We start from the raw sequence: 17,518 nt of genomic DNA on the forward strand, positions 1-17,518 counted from the left end.
TAACTTGGATGAAAGACAGAGACCAGCGAGCTTGCTGGAAATTAAGTCCTTTAGCATTTCGGAGATATGGGCAATCGTGGCTCAGGAGTTGGCAGTTCGTCTTGTAATTGGAAGGTTGCCGGTTCGAGCCCTGGCTCCGACAGTCTCGGTCGTTGTTTCCTTGGGTAAGACACTTCACCCGTTGCCTACTGGTGGTGGTCAGAGGGCCCGGTGGCGCCAGTGTCCGGCAGCCTCGCCTCTGTCAGCGTGCCCCAGGGCAGCTGTGGCTACAACGTAGCTTGCCATCACCAGTGTGTGAATGGGTGGATGACTGAGTGTGTAAAGTGCTTTAGGTTCCTTAGGGAGTAGTAAAGCGCTATACAAATACAGGCCATTTTTTTAATCTGTCCATATGAGAAACAGCTGTATGGCTCCCTCCAGCCAGGGATGCCATCATTCCAGGGTTAATTTATAATTTCCAGAAGCTCTCTATCCCCCACGTTATAGTTTTGCTTGGTGGGGGTGAGGTGACATAAATAGAGCTGGCGTTTACCTTGAGGTTCGTATCTGTGGGATAGCACTGCCCCTACTGCTACGTCTGATGCATCGACGTACACGATGAACTGCTTATTAGTACCTGGGTGAATTAGAATGGGGGCAGAGGCAAATAGCTGCTTTCATTTAGTGAAGACAGTGTGGGCCTCCCAGGGCCAGGTGGATGGTATCTTAGAGGAGGTGAGACGAGTGAAGGGAGCAGCAACTTGACTGTAGTTTCTGATGAAGTGTCTGTAAAAGTTAGCAAACCCAAGGAAGCAGGGGAGTTCCCTTCATGGCTTAGGAACGGGCCATCCCTGCACTGCTTTGACCTTTGCTGGATCTGTCTTCACCTGTCCACCCCATGTTAGAGGACACCTAAATGATTGTCTCACATGATTTCAAGTTCAGCTGATGATTGGCTGTTTGTGGGCAATAGTTAAACAACTCACATGTCTTAACGAAAAGGACATCTCATAGAGTTTCACTCTGTGTTTCTGTCTTGCGCTTTGGTTTACTGTGTTGTTAATGTACCACAGGACATAGTTTGATGTTTTTCTGAGCTTTTATAAACTGCACAAATTAAAATCGAATGGGGCAAAAACACCTGAGCTACTGACTCATAAAATCTACTTTGATCTTTAAAAGAAGGACATGATAAATGAAATCTGCTAAATTGAATTATGAATCACAGGGCTGGAAATTATTTTAATTGTTTGTAACTGTAAATTTGTTTGCTTTGCCTTTTCCTTTGAGGGGCAGATCCAGATCAGAGTTTGTCAGGATTTGAACCTGAAGAGAAACAGTTAACAGAGACAGAGTGTCAATTCTCTGGATGACTGGACTCCAACAAACCCTGAAACACAGCAACAAAAGACCACAATCTGCCTCTCCAACCACCCTCCTCTTCACCCCATCGCAGAAAAAAAAAAGGATCCCATTATGTAACCCACCAACCATCTCACTCATTAACTGGTTCCCAGTTAAAAGAGTGAAGGGGATGGGAAGGATCACGTGGTGCAGGGGCTTGTTTACCAAAACAAGGGTTGAACGAGGGAGAAACAGACTGTGAAGAAAAAAAGTAAGAAAGGGAGTTAAAAAAGAAGAGGCGAAGCAGCTTTTCCCACCAACTCATTCACAACTCAAATGCTTTCAGTCGCTGTGCTGCTGACCGCCGTCACCATGGAAACGACTGCTCAAGCAAAAGCAGCAAGGGGTGGGAGGGTGAAGGAATGGGAGTGGGAGCAGCAACAGTTTCACATCTGTCCATGTGTTTGTCCACTTCATGAAAACTACACGATTAAAATTCTAAAGACACCTGAACGTCCTTTCTGTGCACCACAGTGTAGCCCGAGGGGGGCAATCTCAGTCCACAAGGGCCGGTGTCCTGCAGGTTTTAGATCTCACCTTGGGTCAACACCCCTGAATCACGTGATTAGTTCGTTACCAGGCCTCTGGAGAACTTCAGGACATGTTGAGGAGCTCATTTAGCCATTTAAATCAGCTGTGTTGGTTCGAGGACACATCTAAAACCTGCAGGGACACCGGCCCTCGTGGACTGAGATTGCCCACCCCTGGTGGGTGTAGCTACTCTGTGGATGGAAAGGGGAAATGAAATTCAATTCATTTCTGTTTAATTTTCTGTAGTCTGTTTTAATCTGTTTGCTATTCATAGTCTCTCTTCTCTTGCCTCTCAACTGTGACAGACTTATTTTAGGATAAAGTTCATAGACTTTCTGAATGCTTTCTGTTTTATTTCAATTTTTTGCATGTTTGTTTGGCTTTAATCAGATATGAATGGTAATTATATGCATGCAGTTTTTATGTGACCATTAAAGTTCATTTAAATAGTATGTCTGCTGGGTGGAAAGCCCAAAAAGGATCTTGCTGTTACCATAATATCAAAATATTTCCCATGTGTGGGACTAATAAAGGTTTGTATCTTATTTTTAGTTCATTCAACTGAAGGACAGATGCATTTTTCAGTAGCCAGTCATCTGTTGTCCACCCATCCCTCACAGTTCGCAGAAAACCTCCAGATTTTAGTGAAATACGACTAATTTGTCTGTTATACAACTCTTTGTTACTCTCCTTGACATCTCGGAGGGGTGGTGGGATTACTGTTCTATATATTTAAAAAAAAGTTTAGTAATAACTCTGTATTTCTGCCTGTATTAGTCCTCACTATATATCATCCTCCTAGACTGAGACATGGCTTCTTGGAAAAATTGGTCAACTTTTTTTTTCAAACTTAGAATAGAATAGCCCTTTATTGTCACTGTACATGTACAACGATAGGTATGCTATAAAACTTCTTTTTTTAAAGCGACATGGGACATCAATGTCGTAATTCGGACAGCTTGTGATCTAATGATAAATAATGTTCTTTTACTAAAACTTAGAGACCAGCCGTTCCAAACAGATTCCAGTTTGTAATAATGTAGCTCTCCACTGGAGAAATCCTGCACTCCACTCGAGCTGCACTCACCCCAAGCTACTTAGGAGTTGCTTGGGAGGTAGAGAAGGAGGTACAGCAGGTCATCTACTAATTGGAAGGTCGATGGTTTGATCTCTGGCTGCTTCCAGTCTGCATGCAAAAATGTTTGTGGACAAGATACTAACCACAAGTTGTTCTCTGATGTATTCATCAGAGTATGGATGTGAGTGTTGTATAAAAAGAACTTGAATAGAAAAGGTGCTGGTGTGAATGAGGTGCTTTGAGTGCGCAGGGAGATTAGAAAACTGCTATGTTGGACTGTTTTCTCTCGGGTCCCCTCCCCAATCACATCATTTTGTACTGCTGTGTACAAAACGATGTGAGTTTTTACAGATAATTAGGAGATTTTCTGGATCAAAAACAACGGCATCCATCCCACTTTGGATGGATGGAGCAGCTGTCATTTGTGGAAATCTGAAAAGCCCCCCAACCGGAATAATCATAATAATGCAGTCTTACATGCTTACATGCCTCTCTGCTGCTCTGTCTCCTTGAAGGAGGAAGTTCATTGTCACACTGATACTTTCTACTTTTAGCCATTTCTGCTTCTCCTGACACAAAAATGAAGTTCATTGAGCTGCTTGTAATTCAGAAGTAAGATATACACAAGTTTTACTGTTATTTCCAACAGAAAGACTGCTGCCATGATGGACACATGCAGACCCGCTTGTAAATCAAGCTCTAGTAAAACTACTCAAAGCTCCCGCTTAACAAGAAACTAGATCAAGTTGTAAACATATGCGAGCCATGTATCAGGGCTTGCAGTCGGCTGAAGACTTAACCGTATCGCGGCTGTGGCTGTCGCAACTGTAAACAGTTCACGACAAGCCGTATTCCAAGTAGCGCAGCGAGTCCCCACGTGAATACGGGAAAGTTTCACGCCTGGGTGCTTCTTTTTAAGAAGTTTTAGCTCCGTTAAGTGCTGCGGCAGTAACACGGAACCTGTACGGAAGGCGGGACCGGCAGGATGCTGTATCTGATCGGTCTGGGGCTCGGAGACGCCACAGACATTACAGTGAAGGGTTTACAGGCGGTGAAGAGCTGCTCCAGAGTTTACCTGGAGGCCTACACATCCATTCTCACCGTGGGCAAAGAGGCGCTGGTGAGTCCGGAGCATTACGACCCGGAGGATTTGGACCAGAGCTGAAATGAAAGCTCGTCCCAGGAGAGGAGCTGCTTGTTTTGGCTGTAGGACTGATTCAGAACTAGGAAGAAATATCTTACTTTTTACATAAGAACTGGGTTTCAGTACGTGTTACTCGAAGACATCATATGATTTACAATGAGTAATTATAGTAAATCAAAAGGATGAATCCCGTCGGGTTTTTTAACTGCATATTCAGACCTGGGTCCTGAATTGGATAATTCAATGAATTAATTTCAACAAATAAATGTAATTTCTTGCTTTCTTCAGACGATCGGTGTACGATTAGAGATGTCTAATGTCTCTCATATTAATTTATCTAGGACTTCCTCACATTTTGATCAAATTAATACCACAAGCTCAATGTCCTCATTCTCACCTGTAAATGCTAACAATCTGGAAGAAATTATTCATCAGTTAAATCTTGCATCTCTTTACTTGATCCCATCCACAACAAATTGTTCAAATCTGTATCTCACTGTTTTACAAATGATGTAGTACGTATTATAAGCAGTTCTCTACAGACTAGCATTTTCATTGTTTCTATTAAATATACTTTAATTACTCCGATTCTCAAGAATAATAACTTAGACCCACTGGTTATTAATATTTATAGACATAATATTTTCTAATCTAAGAAATTATTTGGAAAACTGTGTTTTTTTGCTGGGACATGTCGGTCCTGCTGACTCAGAAAGTCCCTGCTGAATTGTGCTGCAGGAGAGCTGCCAAAAGTGTCCCTACATGATCTGCATGCTGGAGGAAGTGCAGAGTGTAGTCGTGGAGACCAAATTCAGGGTCTGATTCGTCCACGGGGGGGCGGGTCCAAAGATCCGGAGTATGGGCAGACTGGAGATCCCGGCAGAATCTTCTCCACCAGCCTGTGGAAGTGCAGGCTGTTCATGATGAAGGCCACAATACTCCGACCCCTCCAGATGCCGATGCCTGATCTGTCTGTCTTTGCCGATGAACTTCTATGGATGAGTCTGCATATATAGGTTTAAAATCCTAGAGCGCCAGGCCAGCTTCTTGGCTGACTCCGTGCTGCTGATGTGATGGTAGGACGGGAAGCACCCTGCGCTCCAGCGGACGATCGCGGAGGACTCTAAGAAGTAGGCTCGGCTCTGCTCCAGCACGACCTTCTGACCCCCATGAGTGTGCAGCGTCAGCTCCCAGCTCACATTCAGGTTCCTGAGCACCCACTCATGCTGCCAGGGCAGCACGGTGTATGGGCTGATGTCTCTCTATGCAGATGACACCCAACTTTATCAGTCCTTAAAGCCAGATAACACACACCAGTTAGTTAAGCTGCAGGAATGTCTTCAAGACATAAAGACCTGGATGACCTCTAATTTCCTGTTCTGAATTCAGATAAAGTTATTGTATGCGGCCCTAAAACCTTCGAAATATGTAACCATATGCTTACTCTGGATGTCATTGCCTTAGCCTCCAGTAACACTGTGAGGAATCTTGGAGTTGTATTTGACAACGACATGTCCTTCAGAGCACAGCCCAAGGTGCAGTCAGCAGGTTACTCAATTGATCCCCAGCTGCTCCAGTCCACATGTCAAAGTATTCTTGGGCATGATACTAAAGAGCGAGTTGCCCTCCAATTATCATCGGAGTGTGAGTGGGTGCATATGACTAAAAGAAAGTGTTTAGGTATAGACTAAAGTTGAGTATGAATGTGGGCCTGTGTGATTGGGTAAATGAGACTTGTAGAAAGTGATCTGAACGCTTCAATTAGTACTTTGTAATCACCAGTCCATCCATCTTTTGCTTATTCAATGCAGGGTCTCAGGAGAGTGAGAACTAAATAGAAAATGAACATCTACTTGAATAGTACGTGTCTGCTCTTAGTATTCTTGTTAAAATATCCTAACAGTATATTCCTTTGCTTCAGGAGGAGTACTATGGGAAGCAGCTGATCCTGGCAGACAGAGATCTAGTTGAACAAGGAGCTGATCAAATCCTGGAGGATGCAGATGTCACTGATGTGGCATTTCTGGTGGTGGGCGACCCATTTGGGTGAGTCACAGTGTTTCTGGACTGTGTAAGCAACAGCTCCAATTGATCCCACAGATCTGAAGTATGCTCTGTCAGCACACGCACTGTAGTGGGGAGCAGCAGAGGAAGATAAAACCACAGAGTTTGTGTCAGAGCAGAGTTTTTACATTTCAGCAGATTTCTGCCCAAAGCCACATTATTCCTCTCAGACATAATAACAGAGTGCTGAGCAGCTCGCCTGCTGAATGGAATATACAAGCTCTATAGTCTTGTCCGTGGGAATTTCAGACTCGGTTTTTCATCAAAAAAACACGGGTTCTTTTTTGGCCCACTGAAAACTATAATGAAGCTTTTTTTCATCACACTGAGGTTTGACCTGTCCGTGACCTCAGCATCTATACATTACTCTGTCATTCAGTCTGTCCAACACAACACTGGGGAAAACCTGTTATCTTCATAGGTTAGTTTACTGTAATAATAATGAGTCAACTCATTGTCAGCTAGTTTGCTGTTACATAGGCACCAGGCATATAGCAGCTGAATAGATTTTGTGTATTTTATAAGAAAAGGCTGCCCTTGTTTTCTGTGTCTTTCTGCAGAGCCACCACACACAGTGACCTAGTGCTGAGAGCAGTGAATGCTGGGATACCATACAAAGTCATTCACAATGCCTCCGTCATGAATGCAGTGGGCTGCTGTGGTTTGCAGGTAATTATTTCCTGAACTGAGTCTGTGAAGCAGAACTTCCAAACACAGGCTCAAACACATCCACTTTCTTTTTCTGCATTTTTTTAAACTTCTTTATATTTTTCCACCTAGTGGCAAGCAACAACAATAATGTAATGATTCCATGGGGGACTAAAGTCCAGAGATGAAACTGGTTTGAAAATGCAGGAAGAAAAGCTGCTGTTTATGTGTGTAGCCTGATGGTTTCTACTCTGTTCACTGCATAGGAGTCAGTGCTGATAATAGAAGGAATAGAGTCACTGTGACTCCAGTGCTGGGAGTCCTCAGTGGCTTTTGGCTGCTTTCGGGGTTTTTTTTGTTTTTGTTTTTGTTTTTTTTGGGGGGGGTGCAGAAGTGACCATATTTGGATGCAGGGTGGAGAGTTGTCAGCTAATGTTTTCACAGTTGTCAATCAAAACACCTTTCCCTAACTTGAAGACATAATGAAAATGAAAAGGCGGGTTTAAAAAATAAATGAACTGTATTCTCTTCACTATTGCTCCTCTGTGCATGTCCAAACCTTCTTAGCCATGTTGCTCAAACCTTCTGTCTAAACTGCTCAACCAGAGCTGGCCAGAGAGTGCCTGGTGGCCAGGCCTTAGCCTCTGGGGCCCGGCCAGGTAAAGCAACCGAAAAAGACTTTGCTAGAATCACTTGGAAGCAGACTCAAACTGTCAGCCCAACTCAGAAAGGGAAGGTGGTGCTCCACTTACATTCTGTTTAGTGGGGGTGGGGTGTAGCTGACTTCAACTGTGGACATAGTATTCTGTATTGGAAGCAGAGTCTGGGAATGAGAGAGATGACCTGGTCATCACTAGCAGCAAGGTTAATGAGACAGTTAAATAGTCCTTGGTGGCAGCTCCCCTGTAGTGCAGGGCCTTCCTGGTCTTTTCCTGTGTGTTATGAATAAATCTTTTTTGGGGGGTACCGGTACTGGTTTTATTTTGTTGTATTTATCCGCGAAACCTTAAAGGGCAGTCCGTGAAAATATTGTCGGACATAAACCGGTCCGTGGCACAAAAGAGACCTGGTGTGGGTGACCGGTCTGGTAGCTGTGCTGCTCCTGGGTGAGTGCGGGGTGGGCTTGGTGACTTGGAGTTCTGGGGGTGTACCACCTCCATGCTCTGGTTCTGGCTAGGCCCCGGGGGCTTGGGTCCTAGCTGGTGTTTTGACGGGGTTTTGGGTTGCTGCATGCACTGGGGCCTGGCCGTGGCCCTTTGGTGCATTGGTGGAACTGGGGGCCTCTTTAGCTGGCAGGGAGTGTTTTTGCCATCTTTTTGAAGGTGCTCTCTACTTTTGAGGAGACCACGCTGCAGGCAGAGAGGGGGGGGGGAATCTACCAGAGTTGCAGGATGGACTCAACCTGGGTATCTAGATTAGAGATTAGATTAGATGAAACTTTAAAAATCCCTCAGGTGGGTTCCTCTGGGAAATTCAGTTTCCAGTAACACAGCACCGACAGAAGTTGCATGTTACAGATACATTGTCAGCTGTCTTATGTAGTCTGGTGTAGTGTCCGAGCCTGGTAGCTCGGGTGTATACTGGCTTGCTCCTGGCACCTGCTTGCAGGGCTTGGGCCCCTGGCTCTGTCTGGCCCCCGCTGGGGGGTGGGATGTCCTTGGGTCTCAAGTCTCTGGGCCAAGAGCTCGGTCTGCTCTGGCGTAGCTGGCTGCTTGTGGAGGGTGCGGGCTCATCGTGGCAGCCCCCATGGTGCTTCCCCTGGAGGAGTTGTTCATGATTGACAAGCAAAGCATGGGTTTGACTGTAAAGTCAAGAATCTGTCATCCTTTCTAAGCCTACTAATGACCATCATTTCCAAAAGGGATTAAGCCCATTGAGTCACCAGAATAGTGTTTACTGCGGTGACAGATCAGGAGAGCTGGTTTTTATGCAACTGAAGGAGTTGGAAACCACTTCCATTTTTTTGCACAATCTGTGTTTGTATTTGTGTCATGAGTGCAGCTGCAGCTCATGACGAACCTTTTTGTCACAGTAAACACCTCTCAATAATTCCATCTCATCAATAACTGAACTGTCAGAGCAGCCAATCATAGAGCAGAACCCAGCTGCAGCTCCTCCTCCTGCAAACATGCAAAGATTAGCATTAATGTAAAGACAGCATTTCCAGTGGGAGTAGTTAATATGCTAATGAGAAAGGACACATGCAAATGAGCTCTATTCCTTCCTCTAGGTGCTATGCACTCACACTCACAACTGGAGTCCTTCAGGGCTTTTCTCTATAAAACAAACAGTACATTAATTTTCTTGATGGTGTTTTATTTATAGATAAAACTAATAATAATCAGCAAAAAACATTTATCCAAGAACAGCTCTTCAGAATTTCACTGTTCAGCACCTTTCAGACATGAGCTCTTTTGTGTTAATTTGCATTCAGTCACATTAGCACATGCACATTAGGACTCTGTCTCTTTTTTGCATCTTGAGTTGCTAGTGGCAGATGGTGCCCCCTGCTGATTGGTTCTGCCGGAGTTCTCTTCTCGATTTTAAAAAAAGAAGAAAAAAAAAAGAGTTCTTCTTTCCCACCTCTACCAAGTGCTGTTCATAGGACATTGTTTGACTGTTGGGTATTCTATCTATGTAAAACTGATTAACAACGCCCTCTGTTATTAAGCATTGGCTAGTATCTTGATGTGTGTTCAGTCAGGTCCAGGCACGTTTATAGAAAGGTAAAAAAAGAATTGCAATTTTGCTTCTGTAACCCACCACGGAGGATTGTAAACCAAGTTTTCCAGTCTTTCTAAAGGTCATTCAGAGTGTTTCTCTGGGCATTAGCTGCTTCTTTTTATTATTATTATTAATTTTCAGTCCAGTTCTTGTACCTAAACCATTTTCAAATGGTTTTTTGTTGTTACGCCACCCAATCATTCAAAAATGTAAAGCACTTAAGAGCCAGTGTTGTGTCTACACATAAGAAACAACTTACCAAAGAACCACTTTTTAATTGCATCTTTAGGAACTTTGTTACTAGCAGTGTGTCGCAAAAGCACATCATTTGCTCTCATTTCTCGAATCTAGTTGAATCTACAAAGGAAAAAAAAGACTTGACAGAACCAAAAAAAGCACTGTCGTATAGATGTCATATGTAATATCCTTGGAGGGGCTGCCATCTTGATGAGGCTTATTTTCCCAAAAGTCTTGGGGATCTTCAAGATGTTTTTGGCAAACACAAGCCTTTGTGTGCTTTTTGGTCAGCAGTGGTTTTCTTCTTGGAACTCTCCCATGAATGCCATTCTTGCCCAGTCTCATTCTTATTGTTAAATCATGAACTCTAACCTTAACTGAGAGGAGTGAGGCCTGCAGTTCTTTAGATGTTGTTCTGGGTTTTTTATGAAGGTTTACCACTTTTCTCCATTTGTGGATAATAAGTCTCACTTTGGTTCTCTGGAGTCCACAAGCCTTATGAATGGCTTTATAATCCTTTCCATACTGATAGATGTCAATGATTTTATTTGTCCTATTCTTATGTTCCCTTTTGTATGATGTTTTCCCTTTTGAGACCATCAAGCCTATTTCACTTTGTTAGACATTTAAATGATTTCCAGATTCAAAAAGTCTGGCAGTATTTCAGAATGGGTGAAGTTGAGCTCAACTTTCCAAAAAATGTAGCTAATTGCAGTTAATTCATGATTTAACAAAGGGGTCATATAAATGGGAAGTATCTCACATTAAACTTAGTTTGGAGTTCCACACTTAAGAGCCAGTGTTGTGTCTACACATAAGAGACAACTTGGCAAAGAACCACTTTTTAATTGCATCTTTAGGAACTTTGTTACTAGCAGCGTGGCGCAAAAGTGCTAGAACCAATTCTATTTACATTTTACATGTAAGGCAGTATTAGAAGAAGGCAGCACAACATGCTTTATCTGTCCATAAAACCAGGTGGCACACAGTAATTAGTTAAACTGCATTAATATCTTAAAGATATAAAGACATGGATGGCTTCCAATTTCCTGCTTCTAAAACCAGACAAATATGAGGTTATTGTACTCAGCCCTAAAAATCCAAAAACGTGATGTCTAACCAGACACCTGCTCTGGATGGCATTACTTTGGCCTCCAGTAACAATGTGAGGACTCATGGAGTCATTTTTGAGGAAATGTACTTCAGTGTGCATATTAAAACTTCCAGAAAAGTCTTCAGTTGATCCAAAGTGCTGCAGCACTGACAGGGATAAGAAAGAGAGCGCCTATATTGGCTTCTCTTCATTGATTCTGTGTTAAACCCAAATCAAATTTATAATCCTTCTCCTCATATATTATCACCCCAGTAGAACACTTCCCTCTTGGAGTGCAAGAGATTTCTAGGTAGAAAAACATGAAAGGGAGGCAGAGCCTCCAGCTTTCAGACCCCTCTTCTGTGGAACCAGCTCCTAGTTTGGATTTGCTTGGATTTGCTCCCAACCGGTCATGGCAGATGGGTCCTCTCCCTGAACCTGGAGCTGTTCGAGTCTATCCCAGCTACCATAAGGCGAGAGGCAGGGTACACCCTAGACAGGTTGCCAGTCTGACACAGGGCTATAAATAACTGAATTCAATTTTATTTATTTATCATCAACCATTTTTGAGCAGTGCAGGATTATCTTGACCGAGAATTGAACAAAAAGTCGGCCAACATCCAAAGAACTATGGTGAACTATTCATGAAGACTACTTAACAAAATTAGAAGAAATGTTGTCTAACAGTTCAGTCTGTTGAAGAATAAAGGTGGTCATACCAAATATTGACTTTCAAGCTTTGAGACTTGAAACAAAACGTTAGCGTATATACTATATTTCTACTTATGTTTGCACCTTTGAAGAAACAACTGCACTTGTTTCCCGGTGTCCTAGCACAGTATAAGTGCGTTGAGGATAATTTAATTATAAAGAAATAACCCAAGACTTCTGCGCATGACTGCATAGTGCCCCATTTTTCAGTCTCAAAAGTATTTGGACAAACTAACACAATTTTAAATGGTAAAAATGGTAAATGGCCTGTATTTGTATAGCGCTTTACTAGTCCCTAAGGACCCCAAAGCACTTTACACAACCAGTCATCCACCCATTCACACACACATTCACACACTGGTGATGGCAGCTACATTGTAGCCACAGCCACCCTGGGGCGCGCTGACAGAGGCATCCAGTTTCTTTGGCTTTAGAAACTCTTGTTACTTTTGCAGTTTACTTTGGTTCATTGTCCATTTGTTATGTGAAGTTCTGTGCAATCAGTTTGTAGTTTTAGTTGTATCCAAGCCGATCGTACAGAAAGTCCTGTACACTTCACAATTCATCCTACCACTTCCAAAACAGTTAACTGGTTCCACTGGTAGCTGTACATGCCCATTAAATAACACTGCCACCTCCATGCTTTTCTGTTCCCGTCCTTCTGGTATGAGTTCATCTTGGTTTCATTTTTTCTGAACTTCACTGGCTCTTTTAGATGTTTTCTGCAAAGTCTAATCTGTTTCTCTGTTTTTCCATTCAAGACATTGATATCGCTACCTCCAGGAGTATGTTTATGTTTTTTAACCAGCGAAATACAAAAATGTCAATCAACCATTTTACAGTCTCATATTTGACTATACACTTGCTTACATTATCACATTGTGAGGGCTCGCTTCCTTTTGAGGGACAAGAAACTGTGATTCTCCTGGAAATAGCTGTTGGGGAAAAAGCCCTTTGATGTGATGGAAACATGTGTTTGTCTGTGTGTGTTTCAGTTGTATAATTTTGGAGAAACGGTGTCTGTAGTGTTTTGGACAGAGACGTGGAGACCAGAGAGCTTCTACGACAAAATTTGTAAAAACCGAACAGCTGGACTGCACACACTCTGTCTGCTGGGTGAGGCTTGCACACAAACACAGACAAATCTCCTAAAATAAAATCCACAATATCCAAGATAAAATTATAATGTAAAACAAAAAAATAGGATAATAGAATACAATTATTTATATTTGAAACAAAAACCGATACCACTGAAATTTCATGTTATTTTCTAAACTGAATTGAAATCATTTCATTAACAAAGTAGAAAAATATATATATCCAAGAAAAGTAGTACAATTTAGTAAAAAATAATGATGAAAGAAGGCATTTTAACATAAAACGTATTAAAAATGTAAAACATTATTGAAAATATGCAAACAAAAGGTCTGAATCAAAACACAGTCATTGTGAATTAATCTGAAATAATGCTGATGGCCATCTGAGGCTCTTTTATTTTTTTCTGTAATGAATATTTAAAACACGCCCACTCACCAGCAGGTCATCCACCTCCCACTGGACTCCTAATTTATGGGCGTTTGGGGCATTTGGGGTCCCTGGGATGATTGATGCTGGTGTCCGTACCTCATCTATTACTTCGCCACACACACATTTACAAAAGAGCACGGCCATGTTTTTTGACTTCACAAACACGGCAGGACACCCAGATGAGCCATTTATTTATTTCAAGAATTCACTATGATTTTGGACATTTTTAACATAATAGGGAATTATTCATAAGTAAGTAAAACAGCAACAGTGATGAAAAAAGCTGCGTCATAATTAAAAGAGATTATTTACAGACACTGCACATCTTAAAATAGAGCATTAAATAAAATATTACGAAAATAACAGCCATACTGTTACGTGATCGGTGAGATTTCTCTTTAGCTGACAGAAAATAATAAGATTTTGCTGAAATGTTTCACCCTACTTTAGATTTTTAGTTGGCCAGAAGGGCAGGTTTCATGGAAACCCAAGTTTGTGAATGCGATGAATCAAGAATAGGGCGACACAGGAGCTTCAAATTGATACCATAGGTGTATTTATTTAAATAATCAGTGACCTTGACCTCAAGGTCAGAGGTTTTCTTAAAATTGTGTGAGTGAGATAACTCGGGAACAAGGTGACATATTTTAGAAATTTGTACTATGGGTGTGTGAGGGATGGCACTGGCGGTCGACAGCATTTTTTTATATAATGTTTTTTTGTAATGTTATGTGGTTTGTTGTCGAAACCTCAAGAACCTTCAGTCTGCAATATGACAGAAATTGTTTATTTGTAAATTGGTAACTGGGTAGCTGTGGCTCAGGAGGTAGAGCAGTACTACTACTGTCCATGGATGCACTCATTAGAGTGAGAATGTTAGATAGAAAGCACTTAGGCACAGAAAAAGTGCTTGTATGACTCGGTGAATGAGGGTTGTACTTGAAGTGCTCTTAGTGCTCAACCAGAGTATTAAAACGCTCTATAAAAACCAGTCCATTTACCAGAATACTTACTTACATTCTTATCCATCCATTCTCTTCTGCTTAATTAATTTCCTGTGCTTGATTCTAGTAAAAATAAAAGCATGGTTTGGAAATGTTTTGTAAATTCTGTACTGTGCTTGCATGGTGCTTTTCTAGTTTGACCACTCAAAGCATTTTTTTTTTACCACAAGCCTCATTTACCCAACACACACACAAACACTTTTTTCTGCCTAAGTGCTTTCTATCTAACATTAACACACTCACAGTAATGTGTGCATCCGTGGCAACTTGGGTTTGACATGCAAATCGACGAGCCAGGGATTGAACTACCAACTTCCCAACCCACTCTGTTCCCTGAGCCGCATCCATTTTTAACGGGTGAGAATTTTTATTTAAAATAAAACTGACACATTTCTGTGCGATATTTTACATTGGATATTAATTTAAAAGGATATTAGAAAAATACAAACGGTAGATTTTTTTTGTTTGTTTTTTTTTAAATCAAATGGTTTCTTGGGACTGTTGGGATGTAAGTGCACGTTTTAGTTCTGAGATTAAAAGTAAAAACAGTGCGAGATGTGTTTAATACAGTTTTCTTCTTCTTTTGGTTTTATTGTTAGATATTAAAGTCAAAGAGCAGAGCATCGAGAACATGATGAGGTAAGAATCAGATCCAGATCACATCCACAACCACCTCTGGAGTGTTAGAGATCTCACCATGTGAGGTCTGTTATTTTTTGACTTAACCCTCAGTCAGCATTTGTCAGAACCAGAAACCCAGACCATGTCCACATGACGTTTTTGCCTGGCTTATCTGCGTAGCAACTTAATCAAAAAGATTATAGATGACATCTTATTTCATAGTGTATTCTTCACGTGCTCTATCAAAAGCACATTCTCTGCTGATTCACCCACTAATTACATTCACAGTATTCACTTACTGTGTCTTTAGGGATTCGCTATCTTAGCTCAGCTCGTTACCGACTCGCTAGCAGCATGGCCTCTTCACCTCCTGCACTTTCCTGTTCATCATGTTAGATGTTTAGTTACTCCTCAGCCTCCTTTAGTAATAACGATACTTGTAATGATTATAGCCTGTTTGCAGCTCCAGGATCACTGAATGGCAGACCCGGCTTTGCACACTCGGAAAAAACCCGTAGGGCTAACACAGAGACAACTACTTGCCATTTAGATTCACCAAGGACAGGATTCAGGGGACAGACACTATCTCTACTTTTAAAATTAGGCTTAAAATGTTCCTTCTTGATTAAGAACATAGTTAGGGCTGGATCAGTGACCCTAAATCCTCCCTTAGTTATGCTGCAACAGGTGTAGGCTGCTGGGGGATTCCCATGATGCATTGAGTATTTCTTCTTCAGTCACCTTTCTGGCTCAGTATGTGTTAATAGACCTCTCTGCATTGAATCATTACTTATTATTAATCTCTGGCTCTCTTCCACTGCATGCGTTTTGTTCCGTCTTCCTCCCCTGAGCTCGGTTCTACTGGAAGTTTCTTCCTGTTAGCTTTTCCTTCCCACTGTTGCCAAAGTGCTTGCTCATGGGGGGGGGGGGGGGGGGGGTGTATCATATGCTTGTTGGATTTCTTATTATTGTAGGGTCTACCTTAATATATTAAGCGTCTTGAGGCGGCTGTGATTTGGCGCTGTATAAATAAAATTGAATTGAATGACTAATTATTTGTGAACTGATCAATTGGCTTAAATCTGTGACTCTCCACCACTTGGCCTTAGAACTGAAAAAGCTCCTCAGATTAGAGGTGAAGCATCTTCGGGATATTTAAAGAAGTTCAGTGGCTTTTCAAGGTGATCAGGAGACCACATAAAGTTTGGAGATCAGTAGCAACTCTGCAGAAAGTTGGTGACCTCTGTGCAGTATGTATCTCAGTATCCATTATTTTGTTATAATAGCACTAACAGCTGATCGTGTAACATTTAGTAACAAGGAATTTTCACCACTGGACTTGTTGGAAAGGTGCCATCCTATCACGGTACACTCTGGGATTCACAGAGCTCCTGTGACCCATTCTTTCACAAATGTTTGTAGGTGTTTGATTTTATAAACCTGTGCCCATGAACACCTGAACTCAATGATTTTAGACGTGCGACTGAATACTTTTGGTAATATAGCATAGTTTCAAAGTTTTCTTGCACAGATGTGAAGGTTTGAATTAAAGGAGAATGACATGTGGTTAAAGTGAATCTTTGGTTACTGATTTTAGAGGGAAGAAGATCTACGAGCCTCCTCGCTTCATGACAGTCAACCAGGCTGCAGATCAGCTAATACAGGTCATCCAAAGGAGGAAGGAGGAGGGCGAGGAGTTGGGTGAGTCGTACCTGACATGCGAGTACTTTCTATCAATCCCATATTTGTTCAGATTGAAGTTCTGGTACAGTCATCAGGTAGAAGGAAAACGATAATCAAGTTTACAAAAAATATTGTAGTACTGTGTTTTATCTTTAGGATATTCTGAACCACGACTTAGGAGAACCAGTAGCATGCTAACAGTCTTGAAAGTCATGTGTCTGATTGGACCACTCCATCTTTCCTTAAAGAGCCAGTCAGCTGTGTTCGCTGCAGCTCTCAAACTCATGAGTCTTTGCCCCCCTTTTCCAGGCATGACGGAGGACACAGTGTGCGTTGGCGTGGCCCGACTCGGCTCTGACGAACAAAAGATCCGTGTAGGAACATTAAATCAGCTGGTGTCATGTGACCTCGGTGCTCCACTCCATTCGCTGGTCATCACCGGTCGACTCCACCCGTTGGAGGTGGACATGCTGCGAGTAAATGCAGAACCAAACGCACTGGAAAACCTGCACATGATTGACAGCTCAACCTACACCTCTTGACACACTTGTTCACCTGCTTGTCTACAACTACCATTAGTGACACACTATATAATCCCAGGCCCCAAATGGTAAATTAAACTGCACCCTGAGGCAGACCTTGAGCCTTCCCAATTAACTTTTTTGTTGTTGTTGTTGTTATGTGATAAAAACAGCCATACAAGGCTGAGTCATTAGTCAGGATTCAGTGGCATTAATATTAAGCATTTCCCTAATTCCCAAACTCTGAATCTTTTTGGGGCCAAAAATGTTCCCTAACTGTGATGGATTTAAAGTAATCCTCACAAAGAAGTCACAAACACAGATGCAGAAAAAATGAATTAAAGTAATATATTTAAAAAAAAAACATTTGAAGGAGGCAGGAAATATGTTTGAACTCAGCTCCAACTTGTGATCATTTCATGTTAAACCTGCATGTTTCCACTCGTGCAGAGGCACCGCTGTTTACAATTCTGATATTAAAACCAAGTACAAATATTACTGCACGTGAAGTGAGAGCTTTTCTTTCCATAGGGCTCCAGTCCTCCTGCA

General features: G+C 42.0%; 1 protein-coding gene across 1 annotated transcript; it reads left to right on the forward strand.

Moving 5' to 3' along the window:
• Window positions 1-3,864: 3,864 nt before the first annotated feature.
• Window positions 3,865-17,493, forward strand: dph5 (diphthamide biosynthesis 5). The gene is made up of 7 exons (XM_085376159.1): window positions 3,865-4,112; window positions 6,058-6,182; window positions 6,761-6,869; window positions 12,609-12,729; window positions 14,744-14,783; window positions 16,363-16,466; window positions 16,758-17,493. Exons 1-7 carry the CDS (start codon window positions 3,978-3,980, stop codon window positions 16,988-16,990), a joined length of 867 nt encoding a protein of 288 aa, XP_085232285.1. The 5' UTR covers window positions 3,865-3,977; the 3' UTR covers window positions 16,991-17,493.
• Window positions 17,494-17,518: the final 25 nt, after the last annotated feature.

The sequence above is a fragment of the Diplotaxodon limnothrissa genome, linkage group LG17, assembly GCF_057381915.1.
Source record: "Diplotaxodon limnothrissa isolate DT_005_m linkage group LG17, D_limnothrissa_male_GT1.1, whole genome shotgun sequence".
Classification (NCBI taxonomy): domain Eukaryota; kingdom Metazoa; phylum Chordata; class Actinopteri; order Cichliformes; family Cichlidae; genus Diplotaxodon; species Diplotaxodon limnothrissa.